Source organism: Sceloporus occidentalis, unplaced genomic scaffold, assembly GCF_023333645.1.
Source record: "Sceloporus occidentalis isolate IW3139 unplaced genomic scaffold, rSceOcc1.0.p SCAF_91, whole genome shotgun sequence".
Lineage (NCBI taxonomy): Eukaryota > Metazoa > Chordata > Lepidosauria > Squamata > Phrynosomatidae > Sceloporus > Sceloporus occidentalis.
In genome coordinates this window covers 3,192,250-3,218,143 of record NW_028317071.1, presented here as the reverse complement: position 1 = coordinate 3,218,143, position 25,894 = coordinate 3,192,250, and the positions used below count along the sequence as shown (strand labels likewise).

Genomic DNA, 25,894 nt, shown 5'->3' with positions numbered 1-25,894 from the left:
ATGCTGACACTGCCCTTGTGGAGTGGGATTGAACCCTGCCAGGGAGAGGTTTGCCCAGGAGTTCATAGCAGAGGTGGATGGTACCGGCCACCCATTTGGAAAACCTCTGCGCAGAAACAGGCAACCCCTTTTTCGGTTCCGAGTAGCATTGGAAAAGTCTCTCGGACCGACTGTAGGCAGCAGTTCTGTCCAGGTAAAACGCCAGCGCTCTCCTGACATCAAGAGAGTGCAGGCTCCGCTCCGCATCCGAGGTCGGGTTGGAAGCGAGGGTGGGCAACACAATGTCCTGGCACATATGAAAGGCAGAGACAACCTTAGGTAAAAAAGTAATATCTGTCCGGAGGACCACCTTGTCCTTGTGAAACCTCAGGAAGGGCTGGTCTCTCCGCAAGGCACATAGTTCACCCGCACGGCGGGCAGAGGTGATGGCCACAAGAAAGGCGGTCTTCCAAGTCAATAGTCTCAAGTCCACTGTGGCCATCGGTTCAAAGGGCTTGGACTGAAGTGCGGCCAGCACCGCCTCCAAGCTCCAAGCCGGAGTCGGTACCGACACGGGAGGGTACAGGTTGACACATCCCTTAAGGAACCCCTTCACCAAGGGATCCCTGAAAAAGGAAGCCCTCCCCCCGAATTGATACTTGGCACAAATAGCAGACAAGTAGCACTTGATGGATGAGAGGCGCAACCCCTCATCCAATAGCGCCATCAAAAACTCCAACACCACAGGAGTGGAGACCTCGGCAGGAGACAAACCCTTTTCCTCAAGGAAGAGACTGAATTTCCTCCACTTGAGGGCATAGGACCGCTGGGTGGATGGTTTATGTGCAGCCAGGATTACTCTGCGTACCGGATCCGATAACGTAGTCAGGGACGAAGCCTCCAGGCCACCAAGGGTAGGCTCTCGATCTCTGGGTGTCGAATCCGTCCGTCTCGCATCGTGAGGAGATCGGGACGGGGCTCGAGGCGGAGATGTTCTCCCCTGGAAAGTTGAAGGAGTACTGGGAACCACGGCTGTCTCGGCCACCAAGGAGTGATGAGGATTGCCTCCGGGCGATCTGCGGTCATCTTGGAGACTACCCTGGTTATTAGTGGAAACGGTGGGAAGGCGTACAGCTTCCGCCCCGACCAAATGAACCCGAACGCGTCTCCAAGGCAATTGTGGTTCGGCGTTCGGGAGCAGAACTGGGGACAGTGAGTGTTGTGCACAGTCGCGAAGAGGTCGATCTGGGCTCGACCCCATCTGTCAAAGAGGTCGTTGACGGTCTCTGGATGTAGCCTCCACTCGTGGCAGGTGGATGAGGATCTGCTGAGTTGATCCGCCAGGTCGTTCTCGTCTCCGGGCAAGTGAATTGCTTGGAGGATGATCTGCCTCGGAATGCACCAGTCCCAAATCCGTAGAGTGATGTCCAGTAAGGTCCTGGACTTGGTGCCTCCCTGCTTGTTGATGTAGAACATCACAGTGGTGTTGTCCGTCCTGAGCAGTACCACCTTGTCCGTGACATTGGGCTCGAATGAACGGAGGGCCTTCTCCACCGCTAGCATTTCCAATGCGTTGATGTGGAGGCATCTCTCCGCTGGAGACCAAGTATTCCTTATTACGAGGTCGAGTAGGTGGGCTCCCCAGCCTTCCAGCGATGCGTCCGTCGTGAGAGTAATTTGTGGTTGTGGTGGAACGAACGGCATGCCGGCGCAGACGTTGCGGGAGTCTAGCCACCATTGCAGAGAAGAGGCGACAGGTCTTGGGACGGTGAGCCACTTGGAGGGGTGATCCTCTATTGGGTTGAAGACCGATAGGAACCAGGCCTGTAAGGGTCGAAGATGAAGCCTTGCGAAGGGGGTGACATAGGTAGTCGATGCCATGTGGCCCAGGGCTATCTGAATGACCTTGGCCGCGACCCTTCTGTGAGCCAAGCACGCCCGAACCGCTGTCGACAGAGCCTGGAAACGGTCTCGAGGGAGATATGCGGTGCATAGCACGGAGTCGAGGACAGCGCCAATAAACCCGATGCGCGTGGACGGAACGAGATGGGATTTGTCTAGATTGACGACCAGTCCTAGAGATGCCAGGAGCTCCAGTGCAAACCTGGATGCCTCTAGAAGTTGGTCTCGCGAGGTCGCTGCAAAGAGCCAATCGTCCAGGTATGGAAACACCATATAGCCTCTTTGGTGAAGATAGGCTACTATCGGTGCCATGCACTTGGTGAACACCCTTGGTGCCGTGGCCAGGCCGAAGGGAAGAACGTTGTAGTGGTAAGCATCGGATCCGACGGCAAAGGTAAGGAATCGTCTGTGGGATTCTCGAATCCCTATGTGGAAGAAGGCATCCTTGAGATCGATGGTTGCAAACCAAAGTCCCTGGTGGAGCAAAGGCAGGATAGAAGCCAACGTTACCATGCGGAAACAGTGGTGGTCAAGGAATTGATTCAGATCTCTCAAGTCTAGGATTGGTCTGATGCCTCCATCAGCCTTGGGCACAGTGAAGTACCGTGAAAAGAAGGATCTATGGAGGAGTTTGGGAGCCACGGGTGAGATTGCTCCCTTGGCAAGGAGAGAGCGCACTTCGTCGAGAAGGGTGTCCGAGGGTGGGGTGGAAACAAAAAATCCAGTTGGAGGGAGGTCAAAAAACTCGAGGGCATAACCCCTACGGACAATTTTGAGGACCCACGAGTCAGATGTAATGGAGGCCCAGATGTTAATGTGAGGCCTCAGAATATCAAGATAGGAGGAAGGGGAAGAGGAGACGAAGCGCGCTGGGACCCTTCAGGACCTCTTTTTAGATTGGTCGGGCTCCTGTTGGCGGTTCTTCCGGTACCGACCAGTATTGCGTTGACCGGAGGAGGAGGAAGACTGTGAGGGGTATCTCTGCCTCTGTGGTCCCTGTTGTTGAAAAGAACGGTCCTGTTGGAAGGGCCGTTGGGACTGACCTTGAGTGTGCCAGGGGCGCCGCCTCTTCCTAAACGGTTGGGTGGGCGTCGAAGACATGCCGTGCTTTCTAGCGGCTGCTTTCATACGATATTTCTTATTGAGAGTCTCATCAGTGTCGGTATGAAACAGGCCAGACCCGTCAATTGGCATCTCCTCAATAGCAGCCCTGGCGTTGAGGTTGAGATCAGAGCTCCTGAGCCATGCATGCCGACGAAGGGCGATAGCGGCTGACATTGCTCTGCCCACGCAATCTGTGATGTTTCTAGAGGTGGTGCCCATGACGTGAAGGAGACGCAGGCGGATGCTTCGGTGTCGGCACAGCTGGGTCCAGAGCACGGCGCTTAGGATGCTTGGATGAGAAGCACTCAAAGGCATGTTCTTTGGAGACAGACATATAATATTGGTCTGTCTCCGAGTCGTAGAAGAAGTCCGGGACCTTTCGTCGAGGGACCTCCCGTGTGGGCTCCGGGATCGGGGTTGGGGACCGGCGCCCAGAAGACAACGAATCTTCATCCCCGGAGTGAATGAACGGTACCGTGGACACATCCCGAAATGTAGCCGTGGGGGCTGTGTCGGTCCGACGGCAGGAGGAGCTGGGCTCAGAAGGAGGTATACCAGACACCGATGATGGAACCTCCCGGAGGTTTCAGGCCGCTCAGAAGGACCAGAGGATGACCTGGACTTTTTTGGAACCGGGTCGGGTTGGAAGAGATTATCGAGGGCCGCTGAATGAGAAGCCTTGTCTAAGCTCTTCTTCCTTTTCTTTGAAGACTTGGAGGGGTCTCGGTCGCCATGGGATCGCGAACCATCCCCTTTAGACAGAGAGGTGGTGTGGGCCCCTGCATCAACCTTGGAGGTGTCCGGAGGCATCAGAGAGGTTGACGACTTCGATTTCTTGGATGAGCTCCCAACGGGCGTAGGAGCCTTGGAAACCGAAGCCTCGGTCCCGGACCCATGGGTCTTCGGGTCCCTTGGATTTTCTGGGGTCGAAACCGGGTTGCGACCCGAGATCTCAGTTGGGGTCTTAGAGACTTTGGCGCTGGTCTCAGATGTAGTGACCCGATCCTTTTTCTTCCGAATGACAGAAGAAGAGCCGGAAGATTCCCCTGTGCCCGAAACTTTATGAGGGCGTTTTGGGGGTTTGATGGTGGCTCTGGGTGCATCAAGACCACGGGCCACAGCGGTGGCGGCATTGGGTTCGTTGAAACCACGGGCCGCGTCGGCCGGGGGAGCTGAAGACACGCTGGCCGGGCTGTCACGGGCCGGAGCAGAGCTCACTACCGGGGCTGAAGACGGTCGCGGGTCCCCCTCATCTGGTCTCTTGAGAACTCCCTGGGCAATAGCAGAGGTGAGATGAGATTCCCGGTTCTTTCGAGCCTGGGATGTCATGGACCTACAGAGTGGACAGGCCTTGACATCATGGTCTCTCCCCAGACAAAGAAGACAGGAGGTATGGGGGTCCTGGATAGGTACTTTACCGCCACAGACGTCACACTTCTTGAAAGGAGCCGGAGACATGGTCGAAGGAAAAAATGAAGCCAGTGTCAAAAACGGTCCGGAGTCACCAAAACATGGAGGACGTGGAAGAAGAATTGTCAAAAACAGTCCGAAGTCAGAAAAAACCAGTGATTCAAGCCAAAAGAGCTAGCAAATGCAAGCGAAGTTCCCTACAGCAGCCAACGCAGTGGAAAAAAGGAACTGGGGAAAGAGCGGGAAGGCAGGGGCCTTATAACGGGTGGGCGGAGTTACCGCCAAAAAGTTTCTATATGTTGCAAAGTTAACTTTGCCCAGTGATTCCAGAAGTTTCCGAATAGCACTGCGCAGGCGCAGAGAAACCCATTTGTATGATTCGCAGAGACCACGAAGAAGAAACTGCTCTACATACTGCAGCCCAATGGTTAACCAGAACCAGCTGCACTGGTTGCCTCTCTATTTCAGGGCAGAATTCAAAATGGAGAATTCATGACCTATAAAGTCCTAAATGGCTCAGGTCCAGGTTATTCGAAAGACTGTACTCTTCCATACGAACCTGCCCACATATTGAGATCTGAGGAGACTCACTGTCTGTTCCACCAGCCTCACAGGTGGGAACCTGAGAGACAGGGCTCTTTTGGTGGCTGCCCCATCCAGAACTCAGAGCAGCTAGACTGGCACTCTCCTTACTATCTTTCCACAAATGGGGGGGGGGGGGGGGATTTACTTATTCTGACCTTTAAAAATTGAAACAGGCTTTGTGTAAGGAGCTGGGCTTGTATTTGCTAGTGTTGTTGTTTTGTTTTCACTGGTTTCAGATTTTACAATGGTTTATAACTGCTTGTTGACATCTGCAGGCTGTCAATTTTTAACTATGCAAAGGGATCTTGTGGTACCTCTTTTGAGAGTAACTGCAAGAAAGAAGTTGGTAGCACAAGCTTTTGTAGACTTGACCCTATATTTTCAGATGCATGTTTAAGTCTAGGCAAGTTTATGCTATCAACTTCTCTCTTTCAGTTTGTCTCAAAGATACTACAAGATGCCTTTGCAGACTGATTTTCCAGATTAGCCCAGCTAGGTCTTTGAATTTTTAAAAACTGTTTGAACTGTTATAAGCCACAATGAGTGCCAATCAGGGGGAAATGCAGGATATAAAAATAATAAGTATAGTAGTAGTAGTAGTAATAGTAGTGTGGTGTAATAGTGTGCGTGTTGGAGTACAGTGGACCCTTGTTATACGCTGTGGTTTGGTTCCAAGATCCCCCGTGTATAACAAAATCCGTGTATGCTCAAGTCCCATTAAGTATAATGACATAGCAAAATGGTGTTCCTAATAAAAAATGGAACATCAAGGTAAATTTATACTTTTTTGGAACATTTTCAAACCGTGTATGCTTAAATCCGTGTATAAAAAATCCGTGTATAAGAAGGGCCGACTGTACAACTCTGGAGACAGGTTTCAAATCCCTACTCAGCTATGGAAACCAACTGGGTGACCTTGGGCAAGTCCCACTCTCTCAGCCTCAGGGGAAGGCAATGGCACACCTCCCCTGAACAAATCTTGCTAAGAAAAACCCATGATGGGTTTACGTTGGCATAAATCAGAAATGATTTGAAGGCAGACAGCAACAGCACTAACTACTACAATAACAATAACAGGAAACAGCAGCAGCTGCTGGACTGGAACAATCCAGTAGCTCTACTAACTAGCAAAACTAATGGTAAGGAATGCTGGAAGCTGTAATCCAACATTGTCTGGGGGACCACACTTTGCCCACTCCTGATTTAGGGCTACCAGCAGGATCACATGTGGCAACAACAGCACAGGTAATATTAAGACATTGTCTCATAATAAAGCCAAGCAGCAGGGGACAGGAGAGAAGCGCTTGACTTGCCCTCGACTGCCACCTCCTGAGGATTTGCGGAAATGCGCTCGTAAACTGGGTGATGTGTTGCAAAACAGCTGCATTCTCAGAGCAAACAGCACATGCCAGGAAGTCAGGTTAGCCAACTCAAAAATGAAAATAAAAGGAAACCTAACAGGCCAGCTTTATCAGATTGTTATTGTATGTCTCCAAGTTATTTCTGAGTTATGGCAGCCCTATCATGGGTCTATCTTGGCAACATTTGTTCAGGGGAAGTTGCCTTTGCCTTCCTCAGAGGCTGAGAGAGTGTGACTTGCCCGAGATCAGTGGGTTTTCAGCACCCAACAAAATTTTTTATATTTTATTACAGTTCAATATTATCTTTTAAAATATTAGTTAATGTGTGTATTATGTACTGTCATTCCACATTACTTTCTTTATTATAATATATTACTTTATTATGTCATTTTACATTACTTTCTTTAGTATATTACTCATAGTACACAAAATTACCCTTTCTACACATACTTTTGTATACCATGATATAACATAGAGCCAGTGTGGCTGTAGTGGTTTGAGCCTTGGTCTATGACTCTGGAGACCAGGGTTTGAACGCCAGCTTGGCAATGTTAACCCACTGGCTGACCATGGGCCTCTTTGTCCATTTATCCTTGTTGCCAATGGACCGTAAATTTTATTTCTTGGAGTTTATTCTTTGTCTCCCAGAGCCCGCATGGCCAAAAAGGAGGAATGGCCAATGCCTATATGAATACCTCTCTGTATCATCTTAACTGAAAACAATAACATTTTGACAAAATAGAGGCCTATGACTCAAAGATTGTCATCCCCCCCTTTTTTTCCTGTTTGACTGTTAAAATCTTTGCCTGGTGCAGTAGCCAGTGGGGCTTCAAAAGCTTGCAACATGTATAATGTGCATTTTGGTTGGTCCAATAAAAGTATTGTTGAAGGTAACTGTACGAGTACGAGCAAACTCCATACCTTCTAAATTGAGAACAACAACAACAAAATGCAGGAGTATAACTAACATTTTCTATTTAATGTTCTTTGTTCTCATGTATGTATTTTTAACACCTTGCCTGATGAAGAAGCCAGTAGAGCACCCGGGGTAAATATGTTACTCTTCAAAGATGACTAGCAAGTGGCAGGGTACTTTTCACCCGGAGTGATGCCAAGTCTGTGATTGCCGTGAGACCAGGAGGAATCCCACTTTGAAGAGGCTCTCCACTGCAATATGGGGCGTAAATCAGACACAACCCAATGGCCTACCCTGAATGGCTAGTGCCAATTGAAGCAACACATCTTACCTTTGTCCTGACTCACACCATTTAACCATTGCCCACAAGGGCCCACCCTAGTGGGACCAACAACCAGAAGTTTGCACCTACCTGCCACATCTTGTGTGGGGCCAGTGGCTGGGCCGCTCTCCTTTTTCAGTTCACAGTTTGGCTTCTCTCGGGGGCCTGCCTGAGGTGGAGGTGGCAGTGAATGTTCCTCCTTCCTTTCCCTTTCCTTGTGCTTCTTTGACTTCTTTCGGAATTTTGAGTGCGTGCCACCATTGTGTTTGCCAGCCTGGGCAGAGTCCATCGCTGGCTGGGCAGTGGAGAGCCTGCCACCCGCCTCGCCCGCCGCCTCAAAGTCTTTGCCGTTGTGACTCAGGTCATTGCTGACGTCGGTCAGAGGGTTGTGAGGCCTGAGCAGGTCCAGAGTAGGTGCGAGCGAGCTGGCAGTGAGGGAATCCATCGTCACTGGTGCTGCCGTGGGCAAAGGAACCTCTTTGCCATGGGTCGAGTTCAGTTTGCCATTGAAAGTAGGCTGAGTCCTTTGGGCAAAGTGGGAGATCCGTAGCTTCTTGCTGGACAAGGGATCAGTGAATTCCAGGGGTTGGGCTCGTTTCTGGGGAGATAAAGAATAAAACTGTTGTTGTTGTGTGTGTTTTTTTAAAGAGATAATTGCAGAATCCTACAGTTGGCAGGGTCCTCCGCAGCCATGCAGGAAGACATAACTTAAAGCCTTCCTAAAAGATGCCCATCCAATGTCTGTTTGTTCCTCCTCAGGCTCGGTTTTGAGACCTTTGATCATCTTGGTTTTCTGAAAGTATATTTTTAAAAAAGTAAAACACCCTAAAATGAAAGTTACCTTTGGTCACTTGTGTGTGTGTTTCTGGTTGCTCACAGCTAACTTGGGTGAGCTGATGCAGCTGACAAAGGGCACAGGGAGGTATATATATATGTGTCTCCTCAACACTCCTGGAGGTTGCCCAATTCTGGCAAAATGAAGCAACTTTTTCCAGTTACTGTCAAAGGTTGTTTTTTTTTTAATGCTTTCTTTTTTGGCATTTGCTGATTAATCCTAAGTAGTTTTTCTTAAAGGAAATAATAAGAAATCAGCAGCATAACATAGAACGTAAAGAGCTGACCCCATCCTTCCTCCTCACCTTACAACTGGAAGCAATAGTCTCAATTGCCCTCTAACATCAGAATAGGAAGAAGGGTGGAAGCACATTGTGGGTGCCAGAGGGACCCAGATCTTGCACCTGGGCCTGACCAAGCTTTCAGATTTTCGGGGAAGGCCTTTCTCCCAGTCCAACAACTTGGAAGCAAGAGAGGGTCTTTTTGGTGCCTGATCCCTATTTTTGGAGCTCCTTTCCCAGGGACGTAGATCAGCCTCCTCTTTCCCTGACTCTCGAGGCCAGCAGACAAAAAACACCTTTATTCACACAGTGGCTAGCTACTGAGGCATAGGGACCCTGAAGGGTGTGTGTGCTTTTCAGTGCCTTTCTATTCCATTCTACTTTAATATTATGATTTGTTTAAATGGAGTTTTAAGAGCTTGTCTCTGTTCTTGCATTGTTATTGCTGCTCAGTTTTTAACATGACCTTGAGCTTCCTTCCTGGAGAAATTGAAATTGAATATATGTATGCAGGGTTAAGCAAAAAGAAGATAATCCTGCTTCTAAGGTCCAAAACAAACTGCAGAAATAATCCAGTTTGAGGCTGCTTGAACTTCCCTGGCTCAGTACTAGGGAATCCTGGGAATTGTAGTTTCTTGTGTCACCAGAGCTCTCTGAAAGAGAAGGCTAAATTCTCACAAAACTACAGTTCCTAGAATTCCCTGGCATTGAGAATGGGCAGTTAAAGCGGTCTCAAGCGGGATTATTTCTGCAGTATGTTTTGGACCTAAATCTAAATTCTGGCAGCAATTGCACATATGTATGAAGGAAGAAAGTTTGCATGCTCTCTGACAGAGAGTGAAAACCTTCAGATGTTCTGGGACTTTAGTGCCCAGAAATGCCCAACAAAGTGGCTAACGGTAAGGAGATTAGGGGAAGTGTAGCCCAGAATGTCAGGAAGACCAAACACTCCCTGCGCTACAAGCTCAAGGCTGCCTCAGGCCCATCCAGAACCAGAAATCTATGTCAATTTGCCTTCCTGCTACTGAGAATAAGGTGCATGATCAGAGGGAGCTTAGAGGTGCCCCACCTTACCTGGGGAGGGGAAGACGAGACGGGCACATCATTGTCGCGGGGGGGACTGGGTGCAGGGTTCTCTGAGGGGCAGGCAGCAATTGGTGGCTGGCAGAGTTTCCTGGAAGAAAAACAGAGGGCTCAGAAGGGGATCAGGAAGGACAGGTTGCTTACCTGTAACAGTATTTCTTCGAGTGGTCATCTGCGAATACATACAAATGGGTTTCACTGCGCCTGCGCAGTGCTGTTCGGAAACTTCTGGAATCACTGGGCAAAGTTTACTTTGCAACATATAGAAACTTTTTGGCGGTAACTCCGCCCACCTGTTATAAGGCCCCTGCCTTCCCGCTCTTTCCCCAGTTCCGCAATTTTTTCCACCAAGCAGGCGATGGAAAGAGTCAATAAGAGCAGGACACTGAGGGGACGGACGGGTGGGATTTGTATGTATTCGCAGATGAACACTCGAAGAAATACTGTTACAGGTAAGCAACCTGTCCTTCTTCTTCGTGGTCTCTGCGAATCATACAAATGGGTTTAGACTGACAAGCTTAGGTATGCGGCGGAGGGAGTGTCCTGAAACCAAAGCTATGGTAAACCAAGGGTATATTTATTAAACAATAAACACCTTGAACCATAAAAGAAGTCAGTCTCTTTGTTACTGCACGAACCAAACATAGCAACAACATTGCTAAACCTGAGAATGGGAGATAAGGTCGTGCAAGACCATCCTACTGAATTGTGCAAATCAACATTGAACAGAATGTAACTCAAAGGCATTATATACAAGAATGCTGACACACAACCATCAGTAGTGCAATCAATGCAACCCTGAAACCAACACAGCCCTCCCGAAAGCTGCGTCTCGGATGGCCCTGGTGTCCAGCCTATAGTGCTTTATAAAAGTCAATGGCTGGGACCAGACAGCAGCCTTACAGACATCCTCCAAGGGGATCCCCGACCGGAATGCAGAGGATGTCGACATTGACCTTGTGGAATGGGACCGAACCCTGCTCGGGAGAGGTTTGCCCAAAAGTTCATAGCAGAGGTGGATGGTACCAGCCACCCATTTAGAGAACCTCTGCGCAGACACAGGCAACCCCTTCTTCGGCTCCGAGTAGCATTGGAAAAGTCTCTCGGACCGACTGGAGGCAGCAGTTCTGTCCAAATAAAAAGCCAATGCCCTCCTGACATCAAGAGAGTGCAGGCGTCGCTCCGCATCCGACGTCGGGTTGGATGCGAGGGAATGCAGTACAATGTCCTGGCACATGTGGAAAGCAGACACTACCTTCGGCAAGAAAGTAATGTCTGTCCGGAGGACCACCCTGTCCTTGTGGAACCTCAAGAATGGTTGGTCCCTCCGTAAGGCATAGAGTTCGCCCACACGGCGGGCAGAGGTGATGGCCACAAGAAAGGCGGTTTTCCAAGTCAATAGTCTCAAGTCCGCTGTGGCCATCGGTTCAAAGGGCTTGGCTTGGAGCGCGGACAGTACCGCCTCCAAACTCCAAGCCGGAGTCGGTACCGACACAGGAGGATACAGGTTGGCACAACCCCTGAGGAACCCCTTCACCAAGGGGTCCTTGAAGAAGGAAACCCTCCCCCCGAACTGATATTTGGCACAAATGGCAGACAAATAGCACTTGATGGATGCGAGAGATAGCCCCTCATCCAAAAGTGCCATCAAAAACTCCAGCACCACTGGAGTGGACACTTGAGCAGGAGACAAGCCTTTTTGGTCCAGGAACAGGGCAAATTTCCTCCACTTGGAGGCATAGGACCGCTGGGTGGAAGGTTTCCTTGCAGCCAGGATCACCGTCCTCACCGCCTCTGGCAGGGCAGTCAGGGCTGTATCCTCCAGGCTACCAGCGGCAGGCTCTCGATGTCCGGGTGGAGAATCCTCCCATCCTGGATCGACAGCAGGTCCGGACAAGGATCGAGGCGGAGAAAGCATCTCTTGGAAAGGTGAAGAAGGGATGCAAGCCAGGGCAGTCTCGGCCACCACGGGGTGATCAGGATCGCATGCGAGCGGTCCGTTGTCATCTTGGACACTACCCTGATGATGAGAGGGAACGGAGGGAACGCGTAGAGAAGCTACCCCGTCCAGAGGAAGGCGAATGCGTCTCCGAGGGATCCGTCCATCGACTTCCTGGAGCAGAACTGGGGACAGTGGGTGTTCCACCTGGTCGTGAAGAGGTCGATCCGGGGGGTTCCCCACCGGTCGAAGAGGTCGCTGACCGTCTCGGGATGGAGCCTCCACTCATGGCACACCGACGGGGATCTGCTGAGGCGGTCTGCCAGCTCGTTGTCCTCTCCCGGAAGGTGAATCGCCTGAAGGAGGATTTGTCTTTGGATGCACCAGTCCCAGATGCGGAGCGTCAGGTCGAGCAGGGTCTTGGATCTGGTGCCTCCTTGCTTGTTGATGTAATACATCACGGTGGTGTTGTCCGTCCTCAGGAGGACCACCTTGCCCATGACGGCGAACTCGAACGCCCTTAATGCCTTCTCCACCGCCAGCATCTCCAGGGCGTTGATGTGGAGGAGCTTGTCCTGGGCGGACCACCTGTCCTTGACAACCAAGTCGAGCAGGTGGGCGCCCCAACCCTCCAGGGATGCGTCGGTTGTCAGAGTCAGCTGTGACTGGGGCTGATGAAAAGGCATTCCGGCGCCGACGTTGCGGAAGTCCAACCACCATCTCAGGGAAGCGGCCACCGGTCTCGGTACCGTGAGCCACTTGGACGGAGGGTCCTCCATCGGAGAGAAGGCGGAGAGGAACCAGGACTGGAGCGGTCGGAGACGAAGCCTTGCCCAAGGTGTGACAAACGTCGTCGATGCCATGTGGCCCAAAGCGACCTGGACATCTCTGGCTCTGACCCTTCTGTGGGAGATGCAAGGTCTGAGCAACGCAGTCAAGGCCTGGAAACGGTCTGGAGGGAGAAAGGCGAAGCATCTTTCGGAGTCGAGAATTGCCCCGATGAACTTGACCTGCCTGGTTGGGGTGAAGTGAGATTTTTCCCTGTTGACGACCAGTCCAAGAGAGTCCAAGAGGTGCAGGGCGAATGAGACTGCCTCCTGCAGTTCGTGTGGAGACTCGGCGGCAAACAGCCAGTCGTCCAGGTAAGGGAAGACCATGAAGCCCTTCTGATGAAGGTACGCCACCACCGGCGCCATGCACTTTGTGAAGACCCGTGGAGCCGTGGCCAAGCCGAAGGGGAGGACGTTGTAGCGGTACGAGGTGGAGCCGACAGCGAAGGCGAGGAATCTCCGGTGGGATTCCTGGATCCTGACGTGGAAATAGGCGTCCTTCAAGTCGACAGTCGCGAACCACAGGTCCTGGTGGAGCAGAGGCAGAATGGAAGCCAAGGTTACCATTCGAAAGCGCCGGTATTCCAGGAACAAATTCAAGTGTCTCAAGTCTAGGATGGGCCTGATGCCCCCATCCGCTTTCGGTACCGTAAAGTACCTGGAGAAGAAGGCTCTGGGGCATTGGTCAGGTGATAAAGGGGAGATGGCCCCTTTGTCCAGCAAGGTGCGCACTTCGTCGAGAAGGGTGTCCGAGGGGGGAGTGGACATGAAGGCTCCAGTTGGAGGGAGCTCTTGGAACTCGAGGGCATATCCCCTACGGACGATGTTGAGAACCCACGAGTCCGATGTTATTGAGGCCCAGGTGTTAGCGAAGGGCCTCAAAATGTCCAAAAAGAAGGGGGGGTGAAAGAGAGGTGAAGTGCGCTGCGTCCCTTCAGGCTCTCTTCTTCCCCTGGTCGGTGTCCTGCCGGCGGGACTTTCGGTACCGGGGCGGGAAGTTACGACGGCCAGAGGAGGAGGAAGACTGCGAGGGGTAGCGACGTCTCTGGGAGCCCTGTTGTTGGGAGTGCCGATCCCGAGGGAAGGTCCCTTGAGACTGACCTTGCGGCTGCCACGGGGGCTGACGCTTTCGAAATGGCGAAGCAGGTGCAGAGGACATGCCATGCTTCTTAGCTGCCGCCTTCATCCTGAACTTCCTGTTCAGGCGGTCGTCAGTCTCCGCATGGAAGAGCCCGGTCCCGTCAAGTGGCATGTCCTCGATGGCCGCCTTGACGGTAGGGTTGAGGTCCGAGGCCCTCAACCAAGCGTGTCGCCTGAGTGCCATGGAAGCAGACATGGCCCTCCCTGCACAGTCCGCCATATTTCTGGAAGTGGTGATGAGCCAGCTTCCGATGGAGTGAGTCTCGTCTCTGACCTCGACCAGCTGCCTCTGGACGTCATCCGGGATGTCTGGGATGAGAGGGGAGATACGTTCCATGAGGGTTTGGACGTATGCCCCCATGCAGGCGGTATAATTGATGGCCTTTACCGCCAGGGCCGCTGCCGAGTAGGCCTTCTTGGCCAGGCCATCCACCTTTTTCGCCTCCCGGTCGACAGGGGAGGTAGCCTGCTTCGGCACGAAGCTGTGTTGAGCTCCCTCAACAATGGCCGAATTGGGCCTGGGGTGGTCAGCCAACCAGGGACAGCTCGCCGGGGCGACTCTGTAGAGAGACTCCACTTTGCGGGACGAGGCAGACAGGTTGGCCGGAGAGTCCCAAGACCTCTGAACTATGGTCTGGAGAGATGGTAGCAGGGGAAGGCAAGGTGGAGTGGGCACCCGTCCATGAACCCGACGTTCCACCGGATCCTGAGCATCATCGTCCGGGAAAGCAAGCTCGATGTCGAGGGCCCTGGCCATCTTCACGACGTGTTCACTAAACGAACGTACGTCGTCCGACGGGGAAGCAGGCTCAGGATTGTGCATCCTCTGGGGCGAAGCCGACACCGAGAGGACATCTTCTTCCTCGGACGGCACCTCGGACGGGGGCACGGGCTCATCATCAGAGTCCAAGTCGGAGGAGAGGACGTCAACCACTGTGACTTGGGATCTCGGACGGCTCGGGATGGGATCAGCTGAAGGGCGTGAGCGCCGGCGAGGCGGAGATGGAGGCCTCTCGAACACAGAGACGGCCGGAACCGATCTGGCAGACGTGCCCTCCTGTGGGTCAGCCGGACGGGGGTTCAATCTGGTGAACTCTCTGAGTGCCACCTCCTTCGTGACCGACATGAAGTATCGGCCCGACTGAGTGTCCAGGAACAGATCCGGGGCCTCCTGTGGACGGGACGGTTGTCCATCCTCCTCATCCTCGGAATGGGGAAGCGAGAGGTCTCCAGAAGAGAGGGCAGGAGCGATGTCCCCTGTCTCGTGGACGAAGTCCATAGTGGGCTGAGGCGGAGGTGTGACCGGTACCGGAGTCTGCTGGACCTCAGGGGCAGGCTCTGGATCAAGAGCTGCCGGAGTGGAAGCGCGGGCCTTCTTAGAGGGGGAACGCCTCTTGTCCTTAGCCTTGGGCAAGTCGGTCCCGGCTTGCTCCTTGGCAGGCTTAGGCTTCTTGGAGGCAGGGTCACGGCCCGCCTTGTCATGGTGCCTCTTCTTTCCCGGTCTCGGGGTCTCCTCCAACGGGAAGAATGGGTTTTCTGGGAGGTCCAAGAGGACAGCAGCCGCTCCCGATGAAGCAGGTCTTGGGGACCCTGCCTTGTCCGAAGCCGGGGCATGGGTCGCTCCCGAAACCGAAGCTGATTCCCTCGGCTTGGAGGCGTGACGGGACGCCTTGGATGAAGAAGGCGACGCGAGTTGGGCCTCCGCTCCGGTTCCCTTCTTCGCGTGCGAGCCGTCCGATCTCTTTTTCGCAGACTTGGACGACGGCCCGGTGCCCTCGGTCCCCGAAGCCTTAAGGGGGCGCTTGGAGGGTTCGTCGGTGGCACTGGGCGGTTTGGAGCCACGGGCCACATCGGAGGTGGCGGGAGGGATTGTCCCGGCCGGGACACACACCACGCTGGAAACAGTGGCCCTGACGGATGTCATGCTGGACACGCTGGCCCTGGAAGATGAAGCCGGGGGCGCGGAAGGCGGGACGGATGAAGAGCGGGAACCTCCCTCCTGTACCTTGCCCAGGGCGATCGCCGAGGTGAGCCGGGACTCACGGTTTTTCCGGGCCTGAGAAGAGAGGGACCTGCAGAGAGGGCAGGCCTTGGCGTCATGATCTTTGCCGAGGCACAGAAGACAGGAAGAGTGCAGGTCCTGGACGGGCACCTTTCCCCCGCAGATGTCACACTTTTTGAAGGGTGCAGGCATCTTGAGAAGACGACACAGCCGAAGGAGAATCCAGAAAACGAGATCAACAGTCCGAAGTTCGAAGTTACCATGGGCGGGAGACAAAGAATGGTCAAGAGTACAGTCCGAGGTCAAAAACGAAAGTGATTCCAAGCAAGCGAAAGTTCCCTGAAGCAGCTAGCGCGGCGGAAAAAAGGAACTGGGGAAAAGAGCGGGAAGGCAGGGGCCTTATAACAGGTGGGCGGAGTTACCGCCAAAAAGTTTCTATATGTTGCAAAGTAAACTTTGCCCAGTGATTCCAGAAGTTTCCGAACAGCACTGCGCAGGCGCAGTGAAACCCATTTGTATGATTCGCAGAGACCACGAAGAAGAAGGCTACGTACAACCTCACACGAGACGGCTCTCTTCTGCTCGGAAGCAAAAGCCCAAGGCAACTCAAAACGGCCACCGTGTTACAAGCAAATATGGGATGGTTTCTGATTTCGAACCCATCTGAACATCAGAAGCCACCTGTTTTGTCATGTTCTGGAACTGTGCATTCAGAGGTTTAGAAAGTTACACTTTTTTGGATGTCAGCTCCCCATCATCTACTACCTAACATGGCTGTGCATCTCAGGAATTAGACCAAGTCTACGAAACCTAATGCTACAACTTCTTTTGCACAATTAGTCTCAAAGGTGCTACAAGATCCCTTTGCAGAGTCATGCTTACTGAGGGATTCTGGAAATTATTATCCAATTCCACCCATCTTTTCTTGATTTTAAGAACTGTTCAACAGTGGAATGGATTGCCTTGGAAGAGAACAGAAAGCTGGAGAAGTGGCATGATAGAACCATTCTTAACTAGTTGAAGGAATGCCATAGAGAAGATAGAGGCAGTTTGTTTTCTGCTCCTCCGGAGACTAGAACGTGAAGCGTTGGATTCAAATTACAAAACAGATTTCACCTAAATATTAGGAAGAACTTCTTGACTGTTAGAATTGGTTCAACAATGGATGACTGCCTTGGAGGGTGAGTGGACTCTCCTTTTGGCAGGAGGGGGGATCTTAAAGTTTAAAGAAAGGCTGGATTGGCATCTTTAAATATTTTAGTTTCTTGGGGGGAGGGGGGGAATAGATGGCCCTTGTGGTCCTTTTCCACTCTAAGATTTTCTGACTCCATGACCTTTTCTGTTATATACTTCCCAGAACTGTTGCCTACTTCCAAGTACTAAATGTATACTTCCAAGAAGTGAATGGAATTTTACATTATTATTACTTCTTAAAATAAAGTGCCTTCCAGCCCCCCCCCACCCCACCCCCCGCCCTTTGAACACAACCACAAAAGCCTACCTCTGGCAGGCTAGATGAGAATTCCAAAACCTAGAACATTTGCCCACCCCTGCTGCCCCCAGCAAAGAGTGTGTTTGTGTCTAGGAAATTTAGACTTCACACACAAAACTATCTTCTCCCCTTGCATCACAATTAAGCAAGCAATGTCCCACATTTGTCACATCTCGTGTTTCTATCATGGGTATTAACTATGTTTTTTTTAAACTGCTAAGGCAAACAAGAAGTCTCTCGCTCTTCCCTTTTCTGCTCTCTTCTCTATTTGAACAGTTTCCACCATTTGCAAAAAAAGAAAAAAAGCCTAGTTGGCTTTGAGTGGAGACACTTGTTGATTTAACAAGAGTCTGAAATGCCCAAAGTTTTCTTTGGCAAAGGCAGCCGGTGTGTGTGTTGAGGCCTGGATGCCAAATTAGAATTAAATGGAAAATTACAAATCACAAACATCCTGCAGAAAAACATGCTACGGAGGGGGTTGTGGGTATGAGTTTATAGAGCAGCTCTCAGAGTCTCTTATGTTCTCTCCTCCAGCCCTGTTTCTCTCTTTCTCCCTCTTGTGTACACACACACACAGGCATTAGGGTGACCACGAGCCTAAAAATAGACCCTGGAAAGGATGCAGCCGCCTGGGCAAACAAAGATGAGGTTGGGTGGACAGAAGCAGGGCTGGCTGTTTTCTGTGTCAGAAAAATAACCCTGTGTCCCAGCAACCTCTGGTGTTTTGTGCAAAGGAAAGTGGAGTCTGTCACCTGCCTAAATCATAGAAATGGCAGAATTCCTCCTTTATGTTTTGTTCCATTGTTGGGGCTTTCCGATACTTCCCCCTTTCCTGAATTTTCCACCATATTTCGGGATTTTGAGGTTCCAGAAAAGCACTGCCCACAGGAGTCCCACCTCTGTTTTGGTGCTATATGGGCTAGCAGCTTGCTTTGTTTGTTCCAGTGCAATTTTTTGTGGGTTCCTCCTCCCTGTGCTGCTGCAAAATCACAATATGTGCACACACGCATACAGCTTGGACTACAAAATCAGCAGGGAGAACCACATTTACAATGCAACAATTATTTCCTAGAATCCTACCACCATAAAATCACAACTGAAGAACTCAAGAGAGCCAGTGTGGTGAGGTTGTTTGAGCGTCAGTGACTCTGGACACTAGGGTTGAAAACCCAGCTCAGCCATGGAAACCCACTAGGTGAACTTGGACAAGTCACACTCTCTCAGCCTCAGGGAAGGCAAAGGTAAACTCCCTTGGAACAGATCTTGCAAAGAAAATCCTGTGATAGGTTGCCATAAGTTGGAAATGACTAGAAAGTGCACACTAGTAACAGACCTGGAAGGGATTCCCAAAGATCATCCAGTTCGACCCCTGCTACTGCAGGAAATCCAGAACTAAAGCACCCCTGAGCCATCCAATCTACAACAGAGGCGAATCCACCACTTTCTGAGGCACTCCGCCATAAAACAGCTCTTATGATGCCAAAAGTTTTTCCTCAAGCATCTCCTTTCTGACCAGAATCTATCTCACAACTTGTGTTTGGATTAGTTTATGCACTACATTTTAACCTTCCCCTTCTTCCCCTAATCCATCCTATCCTCACAACTTTCCAAAAACTTCACAGCTGAGAGTGAGGATTTGAACCTGGGACATGCAGGCCTTAGAGACACTCTTAAAATGGCCCCACCTTCCCTCCTGCTAAAACAGTCTTCCCAAACTAAGTACCCTCCAGATGTGTTGGTCGACAATTACCAGCACCGAGCCATCATGGACACTGGGGTTTGCAGTTAAACATGTCTGGAAGACACCGACTCCAGGGTGGGCATGCTAGGGCAGGGGTCATTTCTCCTCCAAGCAGCTACCTAATGGCTGATCCCTCCCCCTCAAATGCCTCTGTTTTCCTCTGCAACCCCTCTCAAGTCAGCAGCTAGAAATTATGTTACAAAGATTCCATGAAAATCAGGTAATTTTTTAAAAAAATTGAATGTTGGAAGATTTTGAAGGCTGGTGGGGAGCTTCTGATGCTACAAAAGGCTGACGGGCTGCATTTTCATGGAATCATAGAGTTGGAAGGGACCACAAGGGTCATCCAATTCAACCCCTGCCATACAGGAAGACACAATCATAGAATCACAGTTAGAAAGGACTGCAAGGGGCATCCACTCCAACTGTCTTCTGCCATGCAGGAATACATACCTAAAGAACCGAAAGTTGGCCAACCAACCTCTGTTTAAAGACTCTCAGACAGGCTTTAAAAAAACACTGCTTTGCTCTGATCAGCTCAAATATTCCTTCCTTCCTTCCTTCTTCCTATGTGGTGTCTCCCCTGCATCCTCCTCTCTTTCTGGTTTAATAAGCTGAACTCAGAAGTGGGGATTCTTCTATGAAAACATTAGGAAGTGAAGCCAAATTCCCCATGAATAATGTCAGGCAGATCCTAGAGTTGGACTGAGGGGTGGTTCTTGCTTATGGGCTCTATTTTTATTTTATTTTGGCTAGAATTCCAAGGTCCAGCATCTGGACCTAAATGCAAAACAGCTGGCTTTGTAGCCCAGACACCTACATAAGAGTCTGACCTTTCCAAAGCTACCTTTTTGGGATGGGGTGGGGGATTCCCAGAATCTTAGCCATGGATGGGATTTTGGGAGTTTGTATCCGAATAGAAGAATGTTTTCAAGCTCCGTCTATGAGTCATACACCTCCAGATACAGACCTGCACCTAAATGATTGAAACAGACACCCTTTTGAAAGAAAGAAAGAATAGTTTTGAGGGGACACTGCTGTGAGAGCAAACTCTTGCTGTATTATCCCCAGGAGATCCTGCTTTCTCTGTTTTGCCCACCAGTAAAAAGGGTTTCCATAGCAGAGAGACCAAGGCATGCAGACAACTTCCCCAGAAGGAAAGAAGTTTGGCAGATAGGGCTGTTCTTAGGCATCTCCTTGAAGTCTTATTCCACTAATCCAAAGTGTGTGTGTGTGTGTGTGTGTGTGTGTGTGTGTGTGTGAATACTCATCTCTACCGGAAAAGGATCCTCTTCAACAGCTGTTGGTCTCCTTCTGAGTAGCCCGGCCAGTCCTTCTGTACCTCCTTGTACAAATGATCTTTCAGGGTACATGTGCTGTCTCTGGCGTTCATGTTTGCCACCTGTGGATGGAGAGGAGAGGCAGGAAGTGACTGTTAAGTACTCCAATTAGAAGCTAGAAGGTTTTGAAATTTTAGTTTAATATGGTTTTATCATCTGGTGTACTTTAATTATACACATTTTTCCAGTTTGCTTTATGGCGTTTTTTTTTACTCTCCTTGGATACATTTTGTCCCCCATATTTACAGGGGATACATTCCCAGACTTATAACAGATAGTGAAAACCGTAGATAACAGCGAACTATCTATTTCTGGTGGATGTTGATCACAGATGTTGGATGTGCAGGACCTCCAGATTCCTACAGAGACCTTTTTTCCAGATGTGGAAGGAAGGAGGGTCATACTGATTTGTTTTACAATTGTATTGTAGTTTTATATTTGCATTACTCCTTCTTCCCTGTCTCTTACTCCATCTCTGTATGTGTGTGTGTGTTAGACTGTATGCAAGGCTGACTGTTGTTTTTTAAATCTGTGAAGTACAATGTACTTTTTTACATAGTAAAAAACCTGTAAAGCATCATACTAACAAGAATAAAACTAAGCTAGAGTGGTCAGAGTTCCCATGGGTCCTACCCAGGGGGGCTTTCAGATATTGGAAAAAAATACCTTTTGGAATTGCAGTTCCCAGAATTCTCTAGAAATAGTAGTCGCCCTTAAAAGTAGCATTTAAAATGCTGGTTTTGTTTTGTGTGTGCCAAATCAGTTCAAACCAAGAAGGCTCTGCTAGGATGGAACTGGGCAGCATTGAAAATGGCCCTAGTCCTCAAGAATATGGCATAAAACCTTTACATTCTTTCACTTGCTAAGAAAAAAAAAGAAGCCAATGATTTAAAATCTTCAAAGTGGAACTGCAGTGGGGAGGCAGGGAGAGGTAAGCTCCTTTGGAAATTATTCTGGCTCTAGAACGATTCTCTTGGGGTAAAGAAAACATACCCAACCTCAGAAGTGGTGGAAGGAAAGGAGTGTACTAAACTGCCCCACGCTCTCTGATTCCAATCTTTCCACAAACATTTCAGGTTTCCTCATAATGTTCACCAGGCACAGCATCTTTGATAGTTCTCAGAATGTTTCCTCCTTGGACACAATTTGTTCTGTTATGAGGTTCAGTGGATGAGTGGCTGTTCTTTGCTACTGTTTGCCCTACCTAATGACATTTGTCCTGGCTAAAAATACATTATATTCTTTCTTTTAAATAAAAATGTTATAAGGGTCATACCCCTGCAATCCAACGGGGAATGCAAGTATCCCTCCCTTCTGTGAATACTGGCCTCTTTTCCTGGGGACTCCTTCTTAACCAGCCTCTCTTGAAATCAACACCAAAAGTAACTTTTCCAAAATACAGCTGGTGTTCTCTGGGAATGCTAATGGTGTGATTTCCTTCTGTAGTTACAGAGCATACTTGAACCATAAAGCAAACCCTGCAGAGCATTACTTCTCAAGCTATGTGGCGGACCAGTAATGTGTTTTTCCCAATGTGTCATATTTGTGCCAATGGCTACAACAGTTTCCCTTATTTTGTGGAAAGTTCCCAGGAACTGGAAGCCAATGGCTCATAAACTGGCACTAGTCCATGACCCACCACTTCAAACAGCACTGCTAGAGTGCTGTTGAGAGCCCACATGGTGCAGTGGTTTGAATGTTGGGCTAGAACTCTGGGAGATCAGGGTTCAAATCCCAGCTCAGCAATGGAAACCCACTGGTAGACCTAGGGCAAGCCATACTCTCTCAACCTCAAAGGAAAGCAATGACAAACCTTCTCTGAATAAGTCTTGTTATGAAAACCGTGAGCCCATGTAGTATCATGGTTTGAGTAGTAGACTAGTGCTTTGGAAGACCAAGGTTCAAATCTGGGCTTGGACATGGAAAACCACTGGACAGCCTTGGGCAAGTCACTTTTTCTCAGCCTTTAAGAAATCATGCCCCCCAAAAAACCATGACAGGTTGGCCCTAGGGTTGCCATTAAATCAGAAATGATGCAAAGGCACACCACTGCCAGTAAATCAAGTTCCTTTACAATTTACTTTCCAAAAAATGGGACCCAAGGTGGCTGGTTTTTGAGGATTGAAACTTCCCAGAATTCCTGGAGGCCATGTTGACTGGGGCAGAGAATTCTGGGATATTGCCCTTAGCGAGAGGAATGTTTCTAAGGTCTGCCTTCCTTGGGACCGTGAAGCCATTTGCTCCTCATGGTCTCTCCAGGAAGGCTAGTCCTTCCCCTCTTGAGTGAGGAACCATGGTGTTGGTGGCTGATGAAAAGGAGTGCATGTCTCACAAAGACACTCTCAACCCAGCCATTACCTGCTGCAGGAGCATGTCTAGGGAATCTTTATCCTGCATGGAAAGGCCGTCCTTCTGCAGCCTGAGGAGCAGCTCCGGCTTCTTGTAGGGCTTCAGGGCCAGCAGGTGCATCACCCGGTCTTTGAACGGCCGCTGGGAGATGGCGCTGTTGCCTTTCTTCATGGCGCTAGCCAGGTTGACAGGTGTCGGGCGGATCCGGGAAGGAACAGTGTCCGAAACCCCTGGTGCAGGCTTGCGCATTTTGACAGTCTTGCCTAATTTGGGGAAAGAGGGAACAGCAATCAAAAGCTTGGTTTACAAACACCAGCCATTTGAGCGAGGACATACCCTAACCAGGACTAACTGAAGGAGCACACATGCCTTCCACCAAAAGATGTGGCTCACTGACCTGCTTAATTTCTTTAAAATTCTCCATAGAGCCCAACGGAAACTTTGCGTGGAATTCCCTTCCACGGAAGGTCCAACTGGCCTCTATTCTTCGTTATTTAACAAGCTTCTGACTGATTTTTAAATAATGTGGTGGAGTAACATTGATAGTGGTGCCCTATGTTTTTATCCTGTTACCTTTGAACTGTATTTTAAGCTGTTCTAACTATAGGCTGAGTTTTCCTTATCCGAAATGCTTGGTACCAAAAGTGGTTGGGATTTTGGGTTTTGGAATATTTGCGCATACATAACGATAGATAAGGGCTGGAGACCAGGGTTTGATTCTCCACTTGGCCATGAAACCCACTGAGTGACCTTGGGCAAGTTACACTCTCTCAGCCTCAGGGGAAGGCAATGATCCCCTCTGCACAAATCTTATCAAGAAAACCCTATGACAGGTTCAAGACAGAATGACTTGAAGGCACACAACACAATGAGACATCTTGGGAGATCGGACCCAGACCTAACCATAAAAATTATATTTCGTACAGCCCTTATGCACATAGCCTGAAGGTAATTTTGTACATAATATTTCTAATAATTATGTGCATGATCACAGTTTGTGTAGACTGAAGCATCAGAAAACAAAGACATTACTGTCTTGGCCACTCATGTGGACAATTTTGGCTTTTGGAGTACTGTGGAATTCCGGATAAGGAATACTCAAACTGCACCTGGTTTTAGTAGTATCCTCTCCTTTTTTTAAGAAAATGTTGGCAATGTACATTTGAGCCAACTTTTATTTTACATTTCATAAGCTGCTCTGGGTTCTAAACTGAATGAATGAATGAATGAATGAATGAATGAATGAATGAATGACCTCAGGGGACCAGAAACAGATGTCATTATCTCAAATATGAACATCACTTCATGACTCAGAGAAGCCAAAGAGGGAGATGGAATCCCCAGATTTTATCCCAATCCCTTTTTAAATGTCTTTCATCATAATGGAAATGGATTAGTAGAAAGCAACATAGATGTGCCTCAACCCAAACTAGCATCATCCCAAGTAGTGCTGATGTTACCATCTAGCAACATTTCCTCTAAAAAGAGAAATAAGATGTCCAGGGGATAGGAAAGCCTATTTAGAGACAGAAAAGCTGCATCTACACTGCAGAATTAATGCAATTTGACACCACTTTAATTGCCATGGTTCAATGCTATGGAATCCTCGGATTTATAGTTTTGTTGTGGCACCACAGCTCTCTGACACAGAAGCTAAATATCTCATCAAATTACACATCCCAAAATCCCATAACATTGAGCCATGGCAGTTAGTGGCATGAAACTGCAGTGTAGATGCAGCCTTTCTCTGTCTAAATAGGCTTTCCTATCCCCTGTGCATCTTATTTCCGTTTTAAAAGGAGGCTTTTGCACAGAATCTTTATCTTTTGTGGTGCTTTATTATATCTGATTTTTTAAAAAGTGATTTTCTTCTAGCAAAGGAATTAGAGCAAATTTCTTGCTGCACCTCAACCAAAACCGCTATGGGGAAGTAACAAAAGACGCCTTGAATTGGGGGGGGGGGGAGAGGAAAGGGAGATCACCTGCAGGCCAAAAGGACAACCCAACTCCAACTATGACTCCCCCCTAGCTTTGTGTGCTTCCCAGAACACAGGAAAATAATATGCTTCCTTCCTGATCTCTTCCTCCCCTTCTCCCCACATGAACTTTGCCCTTTTCCATTTGGCTGACAGAGATAACTTGGTAACTTGTAAACGGCTCCTGTTTGTTCACTCAGGAGTAAGAGGGGGGCTTTTTGGTGGCCCAGTGGCCAGAAAGCAACCAGTGTGCAGGGGTGCCATTGTGGAACATCTCCTGAAGGTGGCTGTTCTTCTTCCCCACTCCTCTGTTTCAACTCCCCCACTCTGAGACTGTAACTACCATTTTATTAGCCTGGTTTTCAACTCCAGCTCCCACAATCCATGACCACTGGCTTTGGTGCCCCAGTGAACTACAAATCCCAGAATCCCACAACATTCAGCCATAGTAATTAAAGCAGTGTCAAACTGCATTAATTCTGCAGTGCAGATAGAGCCCTGGTCTCTGGAGCAGCAGGAAACAAGCTGTCTACATGGGATCTCTTCCCATATTTAAAGATAATAAATATTTAAATATTTATCACATCAAGCAGAGGTCCTCACAACACCAAAGGACCTCAACTGAGAAAAACAGATGCTCCAAACAGTATCTGGGCAGATAACTCCAACTCTGAATGTCAGTCATACTGGATTCATCGATGCCCTGTTCCACACTTCCAGAATTGAATCCTAACTAGAGAGGTTGCTTTTGCTGTTCTGAAATTTTCTGGCTGTGCAGAGGTTCCCTCTACAAGCACTGAAAAGACAGAAGTGTGAAGACCCTCACCAACGTAGCGGCCTCCTGGCTTGATCACAATGGCCCCCCGGCTCCGTGTCTCCTCTTCCACCAGGGCCATGCTCTGCTTTGCCTTCTGGTAGGACTCATCTGTAGCGCAGACGGTGATCTTATCCTGAATGCTGCCCAGACAGTCCAGCTGAATGCTCCCATTGCTGAGGAGAAATAAATGCAATAAAATGTTGAGGATCTGGGCCTGCGACAGGACATATTTGAGGCTCTGCATCCCACTGTAACTGAACCTGCTCTCCCTCTCCCCTTTCCTTTGCTTTTCCATCCTCTGTTGCTCCCCCTGGGTTGTTTCCAAGCTGTGGATGCTTAAATCTGTGGATAAAGAATTGTCGATATGGAAGGCCAACGGTATTTGCAATTTCAAAAACCACAGGAGGCACATCTCTTCTACAATGGTCTATGGGCAAAAACCACCCACAGCCTGAATGGTTGTTGTAATAAGAAGTGTTGGACTGGTGTCT

The 25,894-nt window shown here is 49.5% G+C and overlaps 1 protein-coding gene across 1 annotated transcript in view; it reads right to left on the bottom strand.

Moving 5' to 3' along the window:
• Positions 1 to 25,894, bottom strand: part of LOC149284559 (RNA polymerase II elongation factor ELL-like) — a 91,823-nt gene that overhangs the window by 31,734 nt on the left and 34,195 nt on the right. Inside the window, exons 4-8 of the mRNA XM_089496554.1 lie at positions 25,413 to 25,576; positions 22,620 to 22,873; positions 20,199 to 20,323; positions 9,769 to 9,868; positions 7,670 to 8,177 (exon numbers count right to left, since the gene is read on the bottom strand). Of these exons, the coding sequence (XP_089352680.1) occupies positions 7,670 to 8,177; positions 9,769 to 9,868; positions 20,199 to 20,323; positions 22,620 to 22,873; positions 25,413 to 25,576 (1,151 nt within the window). The remainder of the gene's footprint in view (positions 1 to 7,669; positions 8,178 to 9,768; positions 9,869 to 20,198; positions 20,324 to 22,619; positions 22,874 to 25,412; positions 25,577 to 25,894) is intronic.